Source organism: Macaca nemestrina, chromosome 17 (genome assembly GCF_043159975.1).
Source record: "Macaca nemestrina isolate mMacNem1 chromosome 17, mMacNem.hap1, whole genome shotgun sequence".
Lineage (NCBI taxonomy): Eukaryota > Metazoa > Chordata > Mammalia > Primates > Cercopithecidae > Macaca > Macaca nemestrina.
Genome location: NC_092141.1, coordinates 3,045,382 through 3,066,353, shown reverse-complemented (window position 1 = coordinate 3,066,353; position 20,972 = coordinate 3,045,382). Strand labels below are relative to the sequence as shown.

Here is a 20,972-nt window from a genome sequence, read left to right as displayed (position 1 = left end):
TAGGGCTCGTCCTCATCTCTGCATGCTCAGGTGCTGGTCCTCATGCCACAGGGCTAGCGTGTCCTGCATGCAAGCCAGTCTGCACACCACAGGGCTAGTGCTCCTCTCTGCATGCACTGGTGCTGACCACGCCTGGCCACCTCCCTCAGGGGTCTCTCCCACACACACACACATAGTAACTGGCCAGCAGCCACTTACTAATGGCAGCCCCTCAAAGGGATGTGGCATGTACACTACAACAGACACTGGGGTGAGTGGACACAGATAGGGCCCCAGGTCCCACCCTACCCCCGAAGCAGTGGAGAAAGGCAAAAAAAAGTCTCAAAAAAAAAACAAAAATAGAAAGGCCAGGTGTGGTGGCTCACGCCTGTAATCCCAGCACTTTGGGAGGCCGAGGTGGGTGGATCACCTGAGGTTGGGAGTTCGACACCAGCCTGGCTAATATGGTGAAACCCCATCTCTACTAAAAATACAAAAATTAGCCAGGCATAATGATGGGTGCCTGTAATCCCAGCTACTCGGGAGGCTGAGACAGGAGACTTGTTTGAACCTGGGAGGCGGCGGTTGCAGTGAGCCAAGATCATGCCACTGCACTCCAGCCTGGGCAACAAAGAGTGAAACATCATCTCGAAAAAAAAAAAGAAAGAAAGAAAGAAAAAGAAAGGGGAAAAAACGGCCCTAGCTGGGCCATCGGCCTCTCTCTCCGGCCAACCCTCCCTGAAGTTCCCTCTCTGGCCCCTGCTGCCACTCTGAAGGTCCTAGATTCCATGCTGAGGTACCAGGGCCAACCCCAGCCTGTGCGCCAACGGCACGAGGATTTCTATTTTCTTTTTTCTTTCTTTTTTTTTTTTTTGAGACGGAGTCTGGCTCTGTCACCCAGGCTGGAGTGCAGTGGCCGGATCTCAGCTCACTGCAAGCTCCGCCTCCCGGGTTTACGCCATTCTCCTGCCTCAGCCTCCCGAGTAGCTGGGACTACAGGCGCCCGCCATGTCGCCCGGCTAGTTTTTTTGTATTTTCAGTAGAGACGGGGTTTCACCGTGTTCGCCAGGATGGTCTCGATCTCCTGACCTCATGATCCGCCCGTCTCGGCCTCCCAAAGTGCTGGGATTACAGGCTTGAGCCACCCCGCCTGGTGAGGATTTCTATTTTCTTGACTCCTTCATAGCAGGGGACACCACAGGGGCCTCAAGCCCTGGTTGAACTGGGGGAGCAGCTCCAGGGTCCTGGGCCGGTGCAGGGCTGGGGACTGACTCTCTACTTCCAAGGCAGCTAGTCCCCAGCAGGAGCCTGGAGGCTTCCCCCAACCCTCACCTCTGCCCCAGGAAAGTTAGGACTGTGTGGTTCATGCTCTGCGGTGGCTTCCCACTGGATGGCCACTGCAGAGCGCCACAAGTGCCTCTCACCCCAGTGGCACCCACCTGCACCCAGAAAGCGCTCAGCAGGTACCGTGGAGACCTTGGGTCCTGCCTGCCCTGCCTCCATCCGGCCTCCCTCTGAGAAGAACCCTCTGCACTCAATCCACCTCCGGGGTCAGGAGTGGGCACCTGACCAGGCCTGGCCAGCCAAGGTATTCGCTCCTGGCTACAGGGACTGGTTCAGAGACCTAAGTTAACCCAACAAGACACCATCCCAAGAGGCTTCCCCTGCTAAAGCACGAGATGAAAGCCTGGGGCTGTGGAGATTGCAGGGAAAATGAAACCGACTTACAGGAAGGCAGAGAAGAGAACTGACAGAGAAAGGGAAAGAGGAGAAAGATAATGTCTTTTTTGGTTTTTTTGTTTGTTTGTTTGTTTTGAGAAGGGTCTTGCTCTGTCACCCAGGCTGGAGTGCAGTGACACAATCTCGGCTCACTGCAACTTCCACCTCCCTGGTTCAGGTGATTCCCCTGCCTCAGCCTCCCACATATCTGGGTTTACAGGCGCCCACTACCACGCCCGGCTAATTTTTGTATTTTTAGTAGAGACAGGGTTTCACCATGTTGGCCAGGCTGGTCTCGAACTCCTCGAGCTCCTGGATCCTGGAGCTCAGATGATGCCCTTGAGACTCAATCTTTCGGCCGGTCGCGGTGGCTCACGCCTGTAACCCCTACACTTTGGGAAGCCGAGGCAGGTGGATCACCTGAGGTCAGGAGTTCGAGACCAGCCTGGCCAACATGGTAAAACCCTGTCTTTATTAAAAGTACAAAAATTAGCCAGGCATCATGGCACATGCTTATAATCCCAGCTACTCAGGAGGCTGAGGCAGGAGAATGGCGTGAACCCGGGAGGCAGAGGTTGCAGTGAGCCAAGATCACGCCACTGCACTCCAGCCTGGGCAACAAGAGCGAGACTCCGTCTAAAAAAAAAAAAAAAAAAAAATCCTGTTGCAAATTACTTACTTTTTAAAAACATCAATTAGAGGGAGTTATGACAGGGCCATCTTTGGAGTGTACGTTGATGTGCTTTCATGCATGAGAGAGAAGCGGGGTGATAGTAACATCACACTTGGGCACACCCCACCACCCACACTAACCACATGTGAAAGCTGCCTGCCGCACGCATTCTAGGGGAAGACAACGCTGACAGATGCTCTTATCTGGGGCCTCCCAGTCTATGGGGACAGCCAGGTATGAACACCGGGACCAAGTGTTCCCAGAGCTGGGACAGACTCCAGCCCAGGCCCAGACATCTGAACGGCAGCCTGGAGACGAGGGAAGGGGCGCGTTTCGAGGCCTCTGCTGCTGCCACCCTGAGGCTGGTTTCCCCCACCCAGGGGTGTGTCCCCAACAGCCACAAACAACACTCACGATTCAGACACCCGGCCAAAGATCAGGACTGGCCTGGCTGCCTCAGCAGACCGGGGTGCAGAACTCACAGCAGCCTGGACTTCCTCGATGCCACTGGGATCCAGGAACCTTGGAGAAACTAGGCAGATCCAGGGGCCCATGCGCCCCCAGACTGAGGGCGGGAAATGGGGAAGGGACTTCTCCAGATGGCTCATGGCACGTCACGAGGCCCGCAGGGTGTGAGAGCCTCTTCCTAGGGCCTTCCTCTCCTTTCTTGGGGCTCAGTGACCTCGGGCAAGTTACCTAACCTCTCTCGGCCTCGGTTTTCTCTTCTATAATTTGGGGCAGCTGCCACCACCTTCACAAGGCTATCAGCGAACAGAAACACTCAGCACGGGGCCCCAGTGCCGTCACGGGAGCTGCTACCACTACTGTCGAGGGCAATTCTGCCCCTGCTTCAGTCCGGCGCAGCTTCCTGACCCCCCCTGCTCTGACCCCGTGGTTCCTCTTCCATGTGCGGTGCACAGCGAGGGGACCGTGGGCTCCCTGGGAGGGACTGTGAGTCAAGAGAAAAGGGAAGCGGCCAGGCGCAGTGTCTCACGCCTGTAATCCCAGCACTTCGGGAAGCCGAGGCGAGCGGATCACCTGAGGTCGAGGAGTTCAAGACCAGCCTGGCCAACATGGTGAAACCCCGTCTCTACTAAAACTACAAAAATTAGCTGGTCATGGTGGCGGGCTCCTGTAATTCCAGCTCCTTGGGAGGCTGAGGCAAGAGAATCTTTTGAACCTGGGAGGTGGAGATTTCAGGGAGCTAAGACCGTGATATTGCACTCCAGTCTGAGTGACAGTGAGACTCTGTCTCAAAAAAAAAAAAAGAAAGCGAAAAGGGAAGCACTCTGTGAGGCAGGCCCAGCCCTCCTGGCCCCGTGAAGCGCAGCCCAGCTTCCTCCCAGAGCTCAGCGGACTCGGCAGCCAGCGGGGAGGGGAGGATGAGCTATGGGCACAAGAGAGTCAAGGCAGCACCGGCATCTGCGAGCCTCCTGTGGGCCAGCGTGGACCAAAGCGCTGAACCTTCCAGCCTCATGACGCCCTGTGAGAGGGTGCCCTGTTATCCCATTTTACAGATAGGGACACTGAGGCACAGGGAATTGAAGGGATCCAACCCAATTAACCCAGCTTGATGATCATCAGCCCCATTAATTCTGGATCCACAGAAATGCACAGTGCGTCAGTGCTCATGTTACAGACGGGAAAACTAAGGTCCTAAAGCAAAACTCAGCTCATTGCTGGGGAGAGAATAATGAAAATAGAAAGAGCAAGTACCCAGGTACCCTCAGTGCCTGGCTGGACGGGCTCCTTCTCTCTCAGGTTCACAGCGCTTCCCAGAGCCTGCTGTGGGTCACAGTTCACAAGGGCTGTGGGTGTTCCTCGGGGAACCCCAGCCAGAATCCCAACCCCAGGGCAGAGCTCCAGGGAACCCACCCAGTTCAATGGGCTTTTTTTTTCTTCTTCTTTTTTAGAGATAGAGTCTCGCTCTTTCCCCCAGGCCGGAGTGCAGTGGTACCAGCTCAACTCACTGCAACCTCCACCTCCCAGGTTCAAGTGATTCTCCTGCTTCAGCCTCCGGAGTAGCTGGGATTATAGGCACCTGCCACCACACCTGGCTAATTTTTGTATTTTTAGGGGAGACAGGGTTTTGCCATGTTGGCCTGGGTGGTCTCGAACTCATGACCTCAAAAGATCCGCCCACCTCAGCCTCCCAAAGTGCTGGGATTACAGGCGTGAGCCGCTGCGCCTGGCCTCTATGGGCTTTTGAGGCAGGTAGAGCCAAGAAAGCTGGCTGGGCTTGGAGGAGGGGAAAGGCCAGGCTGCTGTCAGCAGCAGCCCTCCACTGTGTCCCCTGGTCCTCGGGGCAGGACAGGAGGAAGGGACAATGTAGCTTCCTCTGCTTGGGCAGCTCAGACCTCAGAGCCACCGACAGGAGCTGAAAGATGAGACAAGCTGCTTCCCAGGCATGGGGATGAGGCAGTTACAGGAAGCTCAGGAAACAGATGTACCAAGTGAGGCAGGTACTAGGTGGTCAGACCCAGATCCTCCCCCATCCAGACAGTAGTACCCATCCAGCCCCAGTACTAACCCCCTGGAGCTCAGCTGTCATCCCAGCTCCACCTCTAAGTCACTGGGGGCAGGTCACCTACTCTTTTGAGACTTCAGCCTACTATTCATCCAAGGGGAAACTTAGACTGGCCTCTGCTTCCTTCGTAAACCACACGACGATAAAGGATGATAGAAAGGTCGGGCGCGGTGGCTCACGCCTGTAATCCCAGCACTTTGGGAGGCCGAGGCAGGCAGATCACGAGGTTAGGAGATCGAGACCATCCTGGCTAACACGGTGAAACCCTTTCTCTACTAAAAATACAAAAAAATAGCCGGGCGTGGTGGCGGGAACCTGTAGTCCCAGCTACTTGGGAGGCTGAGGCAGGAGAATGGCGTGAACCTAGGAGACGGAGCTTGCAGTGAGCCGAGATCACGCCACTGCACTCCCGCCTGGGTGACAGAGAGAGACTCAGTCTCAAAAAAAAAAGAAATTTACTGGACAGCTTAACTCATACCAGTTGACATGATCTATGCATATAGATGTTAATCATATCACTATAATAGCAAATTCAAAAAATAATCTAAATGATCATCAACTGAGGATTAACTACACTGCAGAATGAGCGTATACTGGAATACTATCTAGCCACTGAAAATAATGAGGTAGCCATTAATATATGTAAATATATGAAGATATCCTAAAAATTCAAGTTAAAAAAAAACAGGCACAGCGTGCAGTGGCACACACCTGTCATCCCAGCACTCTGGGAGGCTGAGGCAGGAGGATTGCTTGAGCCCAGGAGTTTGAGACCAGTCCCGGCAACATAGTAAGACCCCATCTGTACAGAAAAAAAAAGTTTAATTAGCCAGGCATGGTGCCGTGCGCCTGCAGTCCCAGCTATGTGGGAGGCTGATGTGGAAGGATCACTTGAGCCCTGAAGACTGGGGCTGCAGTAAGCACCACTGCACTCCAGTGTGGCCAAAAAGCAAGAATCTGTCTCAAAAACAAAACAAAACAAAACAAAAAAACAAAGCTGGGCATCGTGGCTCACACCTGTAATCCCAGCACTTTGGAGGCCATGGCGGGTGGATCACTTGAGATCAGGAGTTCGAGACAAACCTGACCAACATGGTGAAATCCTGTCTCTACTAAAAGCTACAAAAACTAGCCAGGTATGGTGGCATGCACCTATAATCCCATCTATTTGAGAGGCTGGGGCAGAAGAATCGCTTGAACCCGGGAGGCGGAGGTTGCAGTGAGCACAGATTGCGCCCCTGCACACCAGCCTGGGGACAGAGCGAGACTCTATCTCAAAAAAAAAAAAAAGTCTGGGTGCGGTGGCTCGGGCCTGTAATCCCAGCACCTTGGGAGGCCGAGGCGGGCAGATCACCTGAGGTCAGGAGTTCAAGACCAGCCTGACCAACATGGTGACACCCCATCTCTACTAAAAATACAAAAATTAGCCGGGCGTGGTGGCGCACGCCTGTAATCCCAGCTACTTGGGAGGCTGGGGCAGGAGAATCGCTTGAATCCGGGAGGCAGAGGTTGCAGTGAGCCAAGATCACGCCACCGTACTCCAGCCTGGGCGACAGAGGGAGACTCCGTCTCGAAACATAAAAAAAAAATAAAAATTGAGAAAAAAAAAAAAAGAAAGGCGTGGACCGTGGGGGCTGTCTGAAGGAGCTTCTCACTAAAGGAGATCACACAAGCAACCCTTTGCCCACACCCACGCAGCTGGGTCACTCCCGCCCTCCCCTACTAAGGCAGGGCACCTGGCACCGCACAGGACCGGCCAGAAGGTGCGTTCGCGCCCTCTGCAGGCAGGCTTGGGCAGTGCGCGGAGGAAAGGGAGCGTCTTCCTCGGCTTATTTCTAGGATGTCAGTCATGTCGCCCTCTGGCAGAAGGGGTTGAAGGGAGGGAGAAATCCTCCTTGTTGCAAAAGATAACCAACCACCACCTAGTGTCAGAACACACGGATTCCAGCCCCAGTTCTGACGTTAAATGTAGCTGTGGGGAAACCACTGAAACTCCCTCTGCCTCAGGTTTTTCATCTGTGAAGAATAACTTCAGGCCGGGCGTGGTGGCTCACTCCTGTAATCCCAGCACTTTGGGAGGCCGAGGCGGGAGGATCGCCTGAGGTCGGGAGTTCGAGACCAGCCTGACCAATATGGAGAAATCCCGTCTCTCCTAAAAATACAAAATTCCCCCGGCGTGGTGGTGCGTGCCTGTATTCCCAGCTACTCAGGAGGCTGAGGCAGGAGAATCGCTTGAACCCAGGAGGCGGAGGTTGTGGTGAGCCGAGATCTCGCCATTGCACTCCAGCCTGGGTGACAAGAGCAACACTCCGTCTCAAAAAAAAAAAAAAAAGATGTCATACTTTTTACTTCCTTTCATCTTTACCATACCACAGTCTCCCTCCTGGTAAGTCACTGGAGCCTCAGAGAGGTTAAGAGACTTGTTCAAGGTCACAGGGCTGGAAAGTGACAGCAGAAATCAAACCCAGAGCCCCCCTTTGAGCCCTTCTGCCATTCCTTCAGGGAAGGCTCACAGCAGAGCAGGCCCTAAACGAGGGCTGTGTTACATGGGAGATGCTGCCAGGCTGGGCTCGAGCAAACCCCAGATTCTTCCTGGGCCCCCTGCCAACGCTCGGCTCAGGAGCAGCCCTAACCCGGGCCACGAGAAGCAAACCCTGAGATTCCTCCCCGAGGCTAGCAAGCGAGGCAGGGGGATGACGCCTCAGGAGACGAACAGTGACTCAGGTGGAAGCAGGCAGCAGGGACAGGGAGAAGCAGAGAGCTCCCTCAGCTCAAACACAGCATGTTCAGGCCTCACCATCCTGATTTTTCCCTGGATAAAGATGGTGGTCTGCTGGGGTTCACCCCAGCCCCAGGCCCAGAGCAATTCTGCCCAAGCCCCAGCCTCATAGTATCTCCATCAGCAACACGTGTCCCAGGCCCCCTGAAGGAAGCAGGGCTGACCTGGAATGAGCTAATAAACTGGGACAGAAAAGGTCTTTTCCGTTCAAGTTCCCCCTTCTCTCCTCATTACAGGCCCCACCCTCAGCAGGGCTCTGTACAGTAAGGTGCCTTCTGGACTACATGAGAGTGGGTGGGGATTTGGGGACAGACCCTGTCGTTTGGGCAGACCCAGCCTCACCTGTGGCCAGGGGATCAGTGGGCAAAAGTGTAACTGCTGCTAAAAGAATAAACTGCTGGCCGGGCGCGGTGGCTCTCACCTGTAATCCCAGCACTTTGGGACACCGAGTCAGGCGGATCACTTGAGGTCAGGAGTTCAAGACCAGCCTGGCTAACATGGCAAGACCCTGTCTCTACTAAAAATACAAAAATTAGCCAAGCGTCATGAAAGGCACCTGTAATCTCAGCTACTTGGGAGACTGAGGCAGGAGAATCGCTGGAGTCCGGGAGGTGGAGGTCACAGTGAGCCAAGATCGCGCCACTGTACTCCAGCCTGGGTGACAGAACGAGACTCCGTCTCTAAATAAATAAAAATAGGCCAGGCGCAGTGGCTCACGCCTGTAATTCCAGCACTTTGGGAGGCCGAGGACAGATCACAAGGTCAGCAGTTCAAGACCATCCTGGCTAACACAGTGAAACCCTCGTCTCTACTAAAAATACAAAAAATTAGCCGGGCGTGGTGGCATGGACCTGTAGTCTCAGCTACTTGGGAGGCTGAGGCAAGAAAATCGCTTGAACCCAGGAGGCGGAGGTTGCAGTGAGCCAAAATTGCGCCACTACACTCCACCCTGGGCAACACAGCAAGACTCCATCTCAATAAATAAATAAATTAAATTAAATTAAAAGTGAAATAGCTTCCACCTGGCTCTCTTTCTGGACATGCTTGTCCCTTAGCTCAACCACCATGCTGGGAGGAAGCCCAATCTAGCATGTGGAGACAGCACACAGAGAGGCCCGTGTGCAGAAGAACTGACCCAAAGCCAACAGCCAGCAAGAAACGCCAGACGCGTGAACAACTGAGCTTTCAGATGGCTTCAGCCCTAGACCTTGAACCACTCCAGACAATGCTGAGTGGAGAAGCATGATCCCCACTGAACCCTGCCCATGTTGCAGATTCATGGGCAAAATCAATGTCACCAGTGTTTAAAGCCATAAGCTTTGGGTGGTTTATTAAGCAGCATTAGATAACCGGAACACTGCCAGGGCCAGAATTTGAACAAAGCAAGCTGGCTCCAGAGCCTGTGCTCCTGCCACTCTGCAACGGTCCCTGCTGTGTAAAAGACACAACAGAGGAGGGATTTCAAGCTTAGGTCTAGAGTCAGCCCTCTCTTCATTCATTCATTCATTCATCAAATGTTTGTTGCATCCCTACTATGTTCCAAGCTGTCTGCCAGTTCTAAGAATATTTTAGGCCGGGCACGGCGGCTCAAGCCTGTAATCCCAGCACTTTGGGAGGCCGAGACGGGCGGATCACGAGGTCAGAAGATCAAGACCATCCTGGTTAACCCGGTGAAACCCCGTCTCTACTAAAAAATACAAAAAAAAAAAAAAACTAGCCGGGCGCGGTGGCGGGCGCCTGTAGTCCCAGCTACTCGGGAGGCTGAGGCAGGAGAATGGCGTAAACCCGGGAGGCGGAGCTTGCAGTGAGCTGAGATCTGGCCACTGCACTCCAGCCTGGGCGACAGAGCGAGACTCCGTCTCAAAAAAAAAAAAAAAAGAATATTTCAGTGAGCAAGACAGACAGATCCCTGCTCTAGGTGGGAAGAGGGGGTTAGGAAGTTAGGATAAATGAGGGCTACCTTTATGCAGGTATTTACACTAGGGTGGGACCAGATGGCTCGGGAGCCCTGTGTAGAGGGGTGATCTGGGATGGCCTCTCTGAGAGGGAGACTGCAAACGAGATGGACACAGCTTCACAGCTTTGTGAAGAGCGGAGGGAACAGCAGAAGAACGGGTCTGGGTTCAGAACCCGGCTCCATCACTTATTAGTTGTGAGGTCTTGTGGAAGTAACCCAGGCTCTCTGAGCCTCTGCTTCCTCATAAAACAGGGAAACTTCCTCATAAAATGGGGGTGGTTTGTTTGTTTGTTTTGAGATGGAGTCTTGCTCTGTCACCCAGGCTGGAGTGCAGTGGTGCGATCTTGGCTCACTGCATCCTCCGCCTCCCGGGTTCAAGCGATTCTCCTGCCTCAGCCTCAAAAGTAGCTGGGATTACAGGTGCCCACCACCCTGCCCGGCTAATTTTTTGTATTTTTAGTAGAGACGGGGTTTCACCACTTTGGCCAGTCTGGTCTTGAACTCCTGACCTCAGATGATCCACCCCCCTCAGCCTCCCAGAGTGCTGGGATTACAGGCGTGAGCCACCATGCCTGGCCAGGGATGTTTTCGAACCCCCCTGACAGGACCTACTATCCCCTGGGATGGGGTTGTTCTGAGGAGCAAAGAGCTGATTACATGTGCAGTGTGTAGTCCAGGGCTGGGTGCAGGAAGAGCTCCATTAGCGCCAATGATTATGGTGAGATGAATTACGCTAAGGCCAAGGCCCCCATTGGATGCCCAGAGCCCCAGTGACCACTCTGCTCCCCATCAGAAACTGTGCCAACCAAGGCTACTGGGGAAGAGAGTATGAATAGCCAGGTAAGGGAGCCGCATCACAGGTGCACTGGTGCACATGCCACTGAGGGTGGATCAGGTGGAGGCGGGCAGGAGCACACACTTCCCTGCACCGTGCTGACACACAGGCCATTTCTGCCCACCCCCTGCAGCCCTCCCTGACTCATCTCCTCAGCTCAGAGCTCGGGAGGATGGGGCTGGAGGTTGGACTTGCCGTCCCTCTTCGGGCCCTGCCCAGAAGGCAGTGGACGCCCACACAGCCAGAGGGGGAGAAGCAACTTCCTCAGACAGAGGGACGAACAGGATGAGGAAGCCTGGAGAGAGGGCGGGACGGGGCATGGCAGAAGACTTAAGGGAGCCTCCGCGGGGGCAGGAAACCCTGCAGGGAAACCTGCCATCCAGATGGGCACACTCTCAAGAACCCTGGAGACACCCAGTAGGTGGCCGGCACACGTATCCAGAGAAAAGTACCCATGAACAACCCAGAGCACGCAACAATGCCCACACAGAGACGTGCCACACACAGAGACGTGCCACACAGAGACGTGCCACACAGAGACGTGCCACAGAGAGACGTGCACACACAGAGACGTGCCACAGAGAGACGTGCACACAGAGACGTGCCACACAGAGACGTGCACACACAGAGAGACGTGCACACACACAGACGTGCTCACATAGAGACGTGCACACACAGAGACGTGCACACACAGAGATGTGCACACACACAGACGTGCTCACACACAGACGTGCACACACAGAGACGTGCACACACAGAGACGTGCTCACACAGACGTGCACACACAGAGATGTGCACACACACAGACGTGCTCACACACACAGACGTGCTCACACACAGACGTGCACACACAGAGACGTGCACACACAGAGACGTGCTCACACAGACGTGCACACACACAGACGTGCACACACAGAGATGTGCACACACAGACGTGCTCACACAGAGATGTGCACACAGAGACGTGCACACACAGAGACATTCACACACACAGACGTGCTCACACAGAGACGTGCTCACACAGAGACGTGCACACACACAGAGACGTGCACACAGAGAGACGTGCACACACACAGAGACGTGCACACACACAGACGTGCACACACAGAGATGTGCACACACAGAGACGTGCACACACAGAGACGTGCTCACACACAGACGTGCTCACACAGAGATGTGCACACACACAGACGTGCACACACAGACGTGCACACACAGAGACGTGCTCACACAGAGACGTGCACACACAGAGACGTGCTCACACAGAGACGTGCACACACAGAGACATTCACACACACAGACGTGCTCACACAGAGACGTGCTCACACAGAGACGTGCACACACACAGAGACGTGCACACAGAGAGACGTGCACACACACAGAGACGTGCACACACACAGACGTGCACACACAGAGACGTGCACACACACAGACGTGCACACACAGAGATGTGCACACACAGACGTGCTCACACAGAGATGTGCACACAGAGACGTGCACACACAGAGACATTCACACACACAGACGTGCTCACATAGAGACGTGCTCACACAGAGACGTGCACACACACAGAGACGTGCACACAGAGAGACGTGCACACACACAGAGACGTGCACACACACAGACGTGCACACACACAGACGTGCACACACAGAGATGTGCACACACACAGACGTGCACACACAGAGACGTGCACACACAGAGACGTGCTCACACACAGACGTGCTCACACAGAGATGTGCACACACACAGACGTGCACACACAGAGATGTGCACACACAGAGACGTGCTCACACAGAGACGTGCACACACAGAGACGTGCTCACACAGAGACGTGCACACACAGAGACATTCACACACACAGACGTGCTCACACAGAGACATTCACACACACAGACGTGCTCACACAGAGACGTGCACACAGAGAGACGTGCACACACAGAGACGTGCTCACACAGAGACGTGCACACACACAGAGACGTGCACACAGAGAGACGTGCACACACAGAGACGTGCTCACACAGAGACGTGCACACACAGAGACATTCACACACACAGACGTGCTCACACAGAGACATTCACACACACAGACGTGCTCACACAGAGACGTGCTCACACAGAGACGTGCACACACACAGAGACGTGCACACACAGAGACGTGCTCACACAGAGACGTGCACACACAGAGACATTCACACACACAGACGTGCTCACACAGAGACATTCACACACACAGACGTGCTCACACAGAGACGTGCTCACACAGAGACGTGCACACAGAGACGTGCACACAGAGAGACGTGCACACACACAGAGACGTGCTCACACACAGACGTGCACACACAGAGACGTGCACACACACAGACGTGCTCACACACAGAGACGTGCACACACAGACGTTCACACACAGACGTGCACACACACAGACGTGCTCACACAGAGACGTGCTCAGAAGAACCACATACAGCCACCCAGAGACGTCCAGACACAGCAGTCCGGCAACAAGCCCTCCAGGCCCACACGTGCACGCCAAGCACAGGTGTGTCCGCGTGCACAGGCACACCTCAGTGTTCCCGACTGCCTGTCACTCCCTGTCTCTCCCCTCCGGCTCTTGCTCACCACCAGCCATCTAATCGGCAGGGCCCTGACTCTGCCAGGGTCCCCCAGGTGCCCATGCCTGCTGCCATCTGCTGACCCAGACCTGGCAGAGCCAAACCAGCAGGCCCAGCGTGGTCCAAGAAGGCCAGTAATCCTGGATCTGAACTAGGGAAAGGACTGGGAACGAGCTGGCCCTGACAGCCGCAAGAGTCCAGAACCAGAGCATGGGCGGGGCCGGGGGCTGGGCACAGCCTTGTCTCAGGCCAGTTCCCCCAAAGCACGATTCATGCCTTAGCATCACACCTGCCTTGGGTGCCCCTGAACCTGCTCCAGATCATGAGCAGGTAGACAGGAATCCCCTTAGAACCATCTAGAAGCCCTGAACGGTTACAACAAATAGAAAATCAAAAACGCAAAACACACCCAAAAACAGTACAGCATGTCAGGCTGACATCAGACATGAGAAAGAACTTCCTACTGGACAGGCACGAAAGCACTGAAAGAGGTATGGACAAGAAGAGGATCATCTATGAGATGCCCTCTTTAAAAGGGGAGCAGATGAATAGGCTGATATCACTGCTTTATTTTTCATTACACTTATTAAAAACAAATTGCAGAGATCGGAGTAGACTTTAAATGACTGTAATGAAGACAGCGGCTGCTGCATCTCCCAGCGTCGGCTGGGTGTGACCTTGCCTGCAGGCAGAGGGATGAGCGCAGTGACCTTTGTAAGGCCAGCCTGAGCTGGCTATGCATGAGCAAAGAGACAGCTGGACACCTTCCCCACTCTGTGACCTCTCCCGGAGGGGTGGCACATTGCTCAGAGATGGGAGACGGTAGGGAGACAAGGCCCACCATGACACCATGGCAACAGGCCTTGGCAAAGGCACCTCCGGACCTTCTCCAACCACCGCTCATAACAGGAACTAAGCGTTTGCAGACAGCTCCTCCCCTGTCAAAGGGGGTGGTGGCCTGGGAGGGGCAGGTGGACACCATGGAAAAAAGAATGAGGAGGCTTTGGCCAGGGGTGGTGGTTCACGTCTGTCAACCCAGCACTTTGGGAGGCCGGGGTAGGTGAATCACCTGAAGTTAGAAGTTCAAGACCAGCCTGACCAACATGGAGAAACCCCGTCTCTACTAAAAATACAAAAATTAGCAGGATGTGGTGGCACATGCCTGTAATTCCAGCTACTTGGGAGGCTGAGACAGGAGAATCAGTTGAACCCAGGAGGCGGAGGTTGCGGTGAACTGAGATTGCGCCGCTGCACTCCATCCTGGACAACAAGAGGGAATCTCCGTCTCAAAAAAAAAAAAAAAAAAAGAATGAGGAGGCTTGTGGATGCTGTACCACGAACCATGAAACCTGCTCCAGCTTACGCCCTAGGAAGCCTGAACTAGACCTCACCTGCTGCCCTCCCTTCCTTCGTGCCACCCCATCACCCTCCCATTTGGTCATCACCACCCCAGACGCTGTGAATCCCCACACCCCAAGGCTGCCCAACCTACTCTCCGTCCGTCTCTTCCATCCTTCTTGGCCACCTTCTGTCAACCGGCTCACCTTCCTTTCCTGCACTCCCCCAGCCCCCTGCCTTGTCCTCCCCCACTGACTACGGCCCAGACCCATGCCCATGACCATATGCCAGCTCCCAATGCCAGAAATGCCAGCATCCACCCTCCCTCCACTCCTCCTTCAAGCACCTGCTTCTGAGCCCCCCACTCCCCTCGCCCTCCTCTGCCCAGTGCTGGTTTCTTTGTCCTCCTGGGGCAGAGCCCAGGAAGAGGTACCTCTGAGTGGCCAGCCCAGGAGCTGGACGTCGCTGACTCCAATTCACAGGCTGTGAAATGGAAGCATTCAGGAGGTCTGGGAAACTGGGCCACAGTCCTAGAGGAACTGACCAGGTCAGCAGCCTCGCCCCAGAGCCCCAGGTCCCATGACCGGGAGGAGTCTTTAGAGGTTATCTTATGCGGGCCCACCTCCACTGGAATGAATGACTATCTGAGCCACCCTGGCTGTGTGGTCTTCCTGGCCATACAGAAATACCCCGGGTGAAGCCCCTGCTGTGGGCCCATCAGCATGTTCACAAATTCAATACATGCCTCATTAACACTTAAAACACCCAGCTAAGGAAACCAAGGCTCAGAGAAGTCAGGTAATTTGCCCAAGGTCACACGGTGTTAGACACCTCAGTTTGCTGCTTCCAGCCCTTCTGGCCCCACCTCTCACTCCAAACACTTCTGCCATGACCAGGTCCCTGCAGGCTCCAAGCAGCGTCTTACAGGTGCAACGTGACAGTGCTTCATGTCAGGTCATGCCGGACCTTCTTGGAAGCTGCCGTGTGGAATACCCACAGGAAACCACTTGGGCCCCACATGTGCACAATCTGGAAGTCCACACGGGAGTGAATGTCCACGGAGCCACCTTTGTCCGGCAGGGGACAGAGCTAATGGGTAAATGCTTCCCTGTTTCTCTCCCCAGCAGAGCAGTTCTGTCTGTAAGGCTCCTCGGGACACCGCCCAGGAGAGCGGTGGGAATAATCAAATAGTTGCTTCCCCTTCCTCTCCTTCAAATCCGCTGTCCTTGCCCTTGTTTCCTGAGATCGCTTCCCAAATAAGCCACGGCCTGCAAGCCTTTCTCTCAGGCTCCCATGGAGGGGAATGCATGTGCAGCCACAGCAGTAGGTGGTGGAGCTGGGACTCACACCCAGGTCTGAGTGACACCAGGGCCTTCATGCTTAACCACTATGTGACCCTGCCACCACCCCCATCCCTGCCAGGGTCCCTTTCCCTCAAGGCTCAAGTCGTTCTGAGCCATGGTGGCTCAGCCAAAGTTGATCAGAGAGGGTCATGGGAAAGAGGGTGAGGAGGGCTGCAAGCGCGCCTCCAGCAGCAGGGTCCTCTTCTCTGGAGCGGAGGCCACCTCCCACCAAATCGCCTCAACATGCTGAGCTGAGCAGTCCCACTTAGACCCGCCCCGACCCTACCTGAGCTTAGAATCTGTCTCTGCTCAGTAACACCAAACACAGGGACCAAGAGTGGCTGCTGTAGTTCTTCAGCTCCAGCCCCGACATCCCACCCCGCGGCCAGGCCCCCCAGCCCCATCCCTCTCCAACTCCTTGACATCTGGGAAGGAAGGAGGGACCAGAGGCAGCTTCCTGAAGCCTGAGCAGCCAGATCCAACAGACGCCCACCCCACCCCACCGCAGGACTCAGAAAACCCAGCACCACAGTTTGGAGGTGAGGGCAGAGCCTCGCCCAACTCCTGCCCAAGTCAAAAGGATGTGCCAGGACTTTCCCCTGAAATATTACTGCCCAAGACCTCACAGGCCCTGAGTCACTCCCCGCCTCCCAGCCTCCCGGCCCCAGGCAGCTGTGCGAGCTGTTTATTCCCCACCCCGCAACAGGAAGAAGGGGGAGGGCAGAGTGCCATGGGAAACTGAGGCCTATAGGGCTTGAGGGATGGCCCCACGGTCACAAAACAGGCAAAGAACCCGAGAGCCCTGGCACCTGGCTCAGGACAACTCTCTCATTCCCATGGAGGCTTCTCTGATAAGAGCCGCTCAACAGGGCACATCCCAGCAAACCCCACTGGCATATAAGTGCCCTTCAGGTTTGTTAACAAGGATGTAGGGGCAGCTATAGAAAACAAATGAGAGGAAGGAAGGGGATCCCTCAGCCAGCTCCCAGGTCCAGACACACAGCGCCTGGTGCCAGCAAAGCCAGAGGACAGTCTACACGGACCCCTGAGGTCTCCTGAACACACGCCTGCCCTAGACTCCCCAGCCAGGGCCGGCACCCCCACACCCATCCAGGCCTCTGGAAATGAGGATCAGGCTGGAATCGGGCCCCGCTCCCAAAGATCCCTGAAGGCCTCTCAGCCGGCACCCCACCACCCTAGCTCCTCTCCCTGCAACAGGCACAGGCTGGAGCGAGGATGGGATGGGGGGGTTTCCAGCCCAGCTCCAGGGTTCTCCTGGGGTTCCTGGCTGTTTTCCTTCTACCGCCACCTGTAAACAGCCCATCTCTGACCTCCTTGCCGGTCAGCTTCTCTCGCCAGACTCTGACAGGGGCTGCACACCTCACGCACGCACACACACCCTATAGGTGGACGTGTAAGCAGCGCCCCACCCGCGGGGGTTTCTGAGGACGGTCACCCCACCTCCCCAGCACAGCCCGTGACGCCGGATGGCTCCGCGGGATCGCAGCACCGGCTCGCGCAGTCCATACGTGCCGGTGTCTGTCTGCAAACACACGCGTTCACACTCCACACACGCTCCGATTCCCCGTCAGTCACACCAGGACGCACGTCCCGATCCAGCCTGGATGCGGAATCCCAGCCCCGGGGACCACTGACCTTCTGCGCCGCCTGGCGCGCGGCTGCCTCCGGACCCGGAGCGAAGGGCACCTCGGTCCCTGCGGTCGCCCCCACCCTCGGCCCAGCCCCCTCCTCCTCTTCCTCCGGGGCGGCGGGGTCCCTCGCAGCAGCCCCGCCGCGCACGCGCGCACCCCGGCCCGGCCCCAGCGCACAAAGCCGCGCCCTCCGCAGCCGCAGCCGCCCGCACACCTGGCGCCCCCCGCCGCCACCGCCGCGCACGCGCAGCCGGAGCCCGCGCCGATCCAGGGTCAGGGGTCCTCCAGCTCCCGCCGTCGCCGCGCCTCCGCCACCCGGGGCGCGCCCTGGTCCCTGTGCCGCTGCGGATCGTCTGGCGCAGCCGCGGAGAGGGGGCGGAGGGGCAGGCACCGGGAGGCGGTGGCGGAGGGTACAGCGGGTCCTGAGCGCCCTGGGGGCTGCCCAAGGCGGCTCCTCCGGAACAAAGGCGCGGGGCGGGGCAGGTGCGCCCAGAGGACCCGGGGAGAGAAGGAGCAGCCTGCCCTCCAGGGGTTCCTGGAAGATGCAACGGGGGCAATGGGGAACGGAGGTGCGGTGAGGCCTGGGGGCTCCTGATCTACTGAGGAAGATACTCTGGGGCTCCCTCTAGCTCTGCGTTGCGCGGGACCCGGGACGGGGTACAGAGTGCTATGCTGCGAGTCTCCAGGGCTGCTCAGACCCCTGAAACTCCCCGCTGCCTGGGATCTGGAGACTGGATTTTTTTGAGACAGAATCTTGCTCTGTCCCCCAGGCTGGAGTGCAGTGGCGCGATCTCGGCTCACTGCAACCTCCGCCTCCTGGGTTCAAGCGATTCTCGTGCCTCAGCCTGCCCAGTAGCCGGGACTACAGGCACCCGCCACCATACCCGGCTACTTTTTGTATTTTTAGTAGAGACGGGGTTTCGCCATGTTGGCCAGGCCGGTCTCGAACTCCTGGCCTCAGGTGATCCGCCCGCCTCGGCCTCCCAAAGTGGTGGGATGACAGGCATGAGCCACTGCGCTCGGCCTGGAACTTTCATCCATGCACTCCACAGACATCCCCCCAGCTTCCGCCAGACCAAGGATGCTCCTGAAGGTGAAGGGGATGAAGGAACGAAGGGTCCTCTAGCCAGCCTTTGGGAAGCTTGAGTCTCATCCTTGATAACCTCCACGGAGAGCGGCCTTTGACTATGGCTTGCACACTCCCAGTGATGGGAAGTTCTCTTCCTCGGGGGAGCCCACGCCATCCTCAGGCAGCTCTAAGTGCTAGAAAGCCATTCCTTTAATTGCACGGAAATCTTCGCTTCTGTCTGTGGGGCGTGGCCTCATGACCCTGTCGGTCATGACTCTGCTCTGGCTACAATGGCCTTCTGCTTCTAGAACAGCCTTTCACTTGCTGCTCCCCCTGCAGAAGGACTCTTCCACCCCACGCCCTGTGCCCCCTCCCCACCACCCACTCAACACCTCTCACCAGCAGCTTCTTTGTATGGTGGCCCCTGTGCCCTTCAGGACTCAGTTCAAATGTCACTTTCTTGGAGAGGTCTTCCGCCTTTTCCAGAGTCTCCACACACCCACTGGCCGCTCATTATCTCGATGCCCTGCGTGAGTTTTTCAGCACACCGGTCATGTTGGGAAATTCTCTTGTCGCTGCGTTTACATGTTTATTGTCTGTCTCTCCCACCAGGATGTGTGGCCCATGGAGGCAGTACCCTGGTCTTCCTTGAGGGCCTGACCCAGAGCAGGATCACAATGGATAGTTGTGGGAGAAAGAAAGGATAGTAGGGAGGCCAGGCAAGGTGGCTGGCCGCGGTGCCTCACGCCTGTAATCCTAGTACTTTGGGAGGCTGAGGCAGGTGGATCGTTTGAGGTTAGGAGTTCGAGACCAACTCGGTCAATATGGTGAAACCCCCGTCTCTTCTAAAAATACAAAAAAAAAAAAAATTAGCAGGGCGTATTTGTGCATACCTGTAATCCCAGCTACTCAGGAGGCTGAGGCAGAAGAATTGCTCGAATCCGGGAGGCGGAGGTTGTAGTGAGCTGAGATCGTGTCACTGCACTCCAGCCTGGGCGACAGAGCAAGACTCCATCTTGGGGGAAAAAAAAGTAGATAGCAGGGAGGCCAGGCATGGTGGCTGGCCAGGTGCGGTGGCTCACGCCTGTAATCTCAGTACTTTGGGAGGCTAAGGTGGGTGGATCACCTGAGGTCAGGAATTCAAGACCAGCCTGGCCAACATGGTGAAACCCTGTCTCTACTAAAAATACAAAAATTAGCTGGGCATGGTGGCAGGCACCTGTAGTCCCAGCTGCTCGGGAGGCTGAGACAGAAGAATCACTGGAACCGGGAGGCGGAGGTTGCAGAGAGCCCAGATCATACCACTGCACTCCAGCCTGGGTAATGGAGCAAGACTACATCTCAAAAAAAAAAAAAAGAAAAGAAAAAAAAAGAAAGGATAGCAGGGGTGACCAGCCCATAGTCCTATCAGCAGCCCATTCCATCACCCAGAAATACTACTGCTCAGTTGTTCAAGGGAAACACCTGGCACAATGTCTGGCAGAGGAACGGTGTTCAATCCATGCCCACCAAATAAATGAACAACCAAAGGAGCATTCCTTATAGAGCCTTGGCCTCAGAACAGCAGGACCTTCCCTTCCCTCACTCTGGATGCTGCCCTGAGCTCTTGCAGCCTCAAAACATAAGCATTTCCTTTGGTACACACCTAACACATGGGGCCTTACGCAAGCTTCTACTCCATGGGAACCCTTCAGACAATTTTGATTCCTTCACTCTGCTGCCCAGGTGCAGACAGGATTAGAAACCAAAATACATTTATCCTTTACCCCTATTAAATTGTGTCTACTACCGGGCCAGGCGCGGTGGTTCATGCCTGTAATCCCAGCACTTTGGCAGGTCGAGGCTGGCAGATCACCTGAGGGCAGGAGTTTGAGACCAGCCTAGCCAACATGGTGAAACCCCCGTCTCTACTAAAACTACAAAAATTAGCTGGGCATCGTTGCGGGCACCTGTAATGCCAGCTACAGAGGAGGCTGAGGCAGGAGAATTGCTTGAACCCGGGAGGTGGAGGTTGCAGCGAGTTGCAATGGCACTATTGCACTCCAGCCTGAGCGGCAGGAGTGAAACCGTCTCAAAAAAGAATAAATAAATAAATAAATACTATCTACTGTGAGGTTCCTTGCTAAAATGAATGAATGAATGAATAGTATCTACTGGACTTGGATCTGGAATTCAGCTTCCAGGGCACTTTGGGTCCCAATTCTGCCATCTTGCCTGCTGGAATGGTACCCAGGTTCCTGCCATCAGCAATGTCGCCAGCACACTGGCCACGCCATTCCTCACCAAACCACCTTTAAACACACTGAGTAGCCAGGCGCGGTGGCTCACGCCTGTAATCCCAGCACTTTGGGAGGCTGAGGCGGGCAGATCACGAGGTCAGGAGATCCAGACCGTCCTGGCTAACATGTTGAAACGCCGTCTCTACTAAAACTACAAAAAATTAGCCGGGCGTGGCAGCGGGCACCTGTAGTCCCAGCTACTCAGGAGGC

General features: G+C 55.6%; 1 protein-coding gene across 4 annotated transcripts in view; it reads right to left on the bottom strand.

Moving 5' to 3' along the window:
- Positions 1-20,972, bottom strand: part of LOC105471797 (RAP1 GTPase activating protein 2) — a 293,214-nt gene that overhangs the window by 252,315 nt on the left and 19,927 nt on the right. For 2 of the 4 annotated variants that reach the window (XM_071082128.1, XM_071082130.1), the window contains exon 1: positions 2,786-2,940. The exons of 1 other annotated variant lie outside the window; for it this stretch is intronic. In XM_071082128.1, coding sequence (XP_070938229.1) covers positions 2,786-2,925 — 140 coding nt within the window. In that variant the 5' untranslated portion in view covers positions 2,926-2,940. Of the gene's footprint in view, positions 1-2,785; positions 2,941-17,418; positions 17,520-20,972 lie in introns of those variants that run through there. One more of the 4 variants, XM_011724558.3, reaches the window with a different exon arrangement.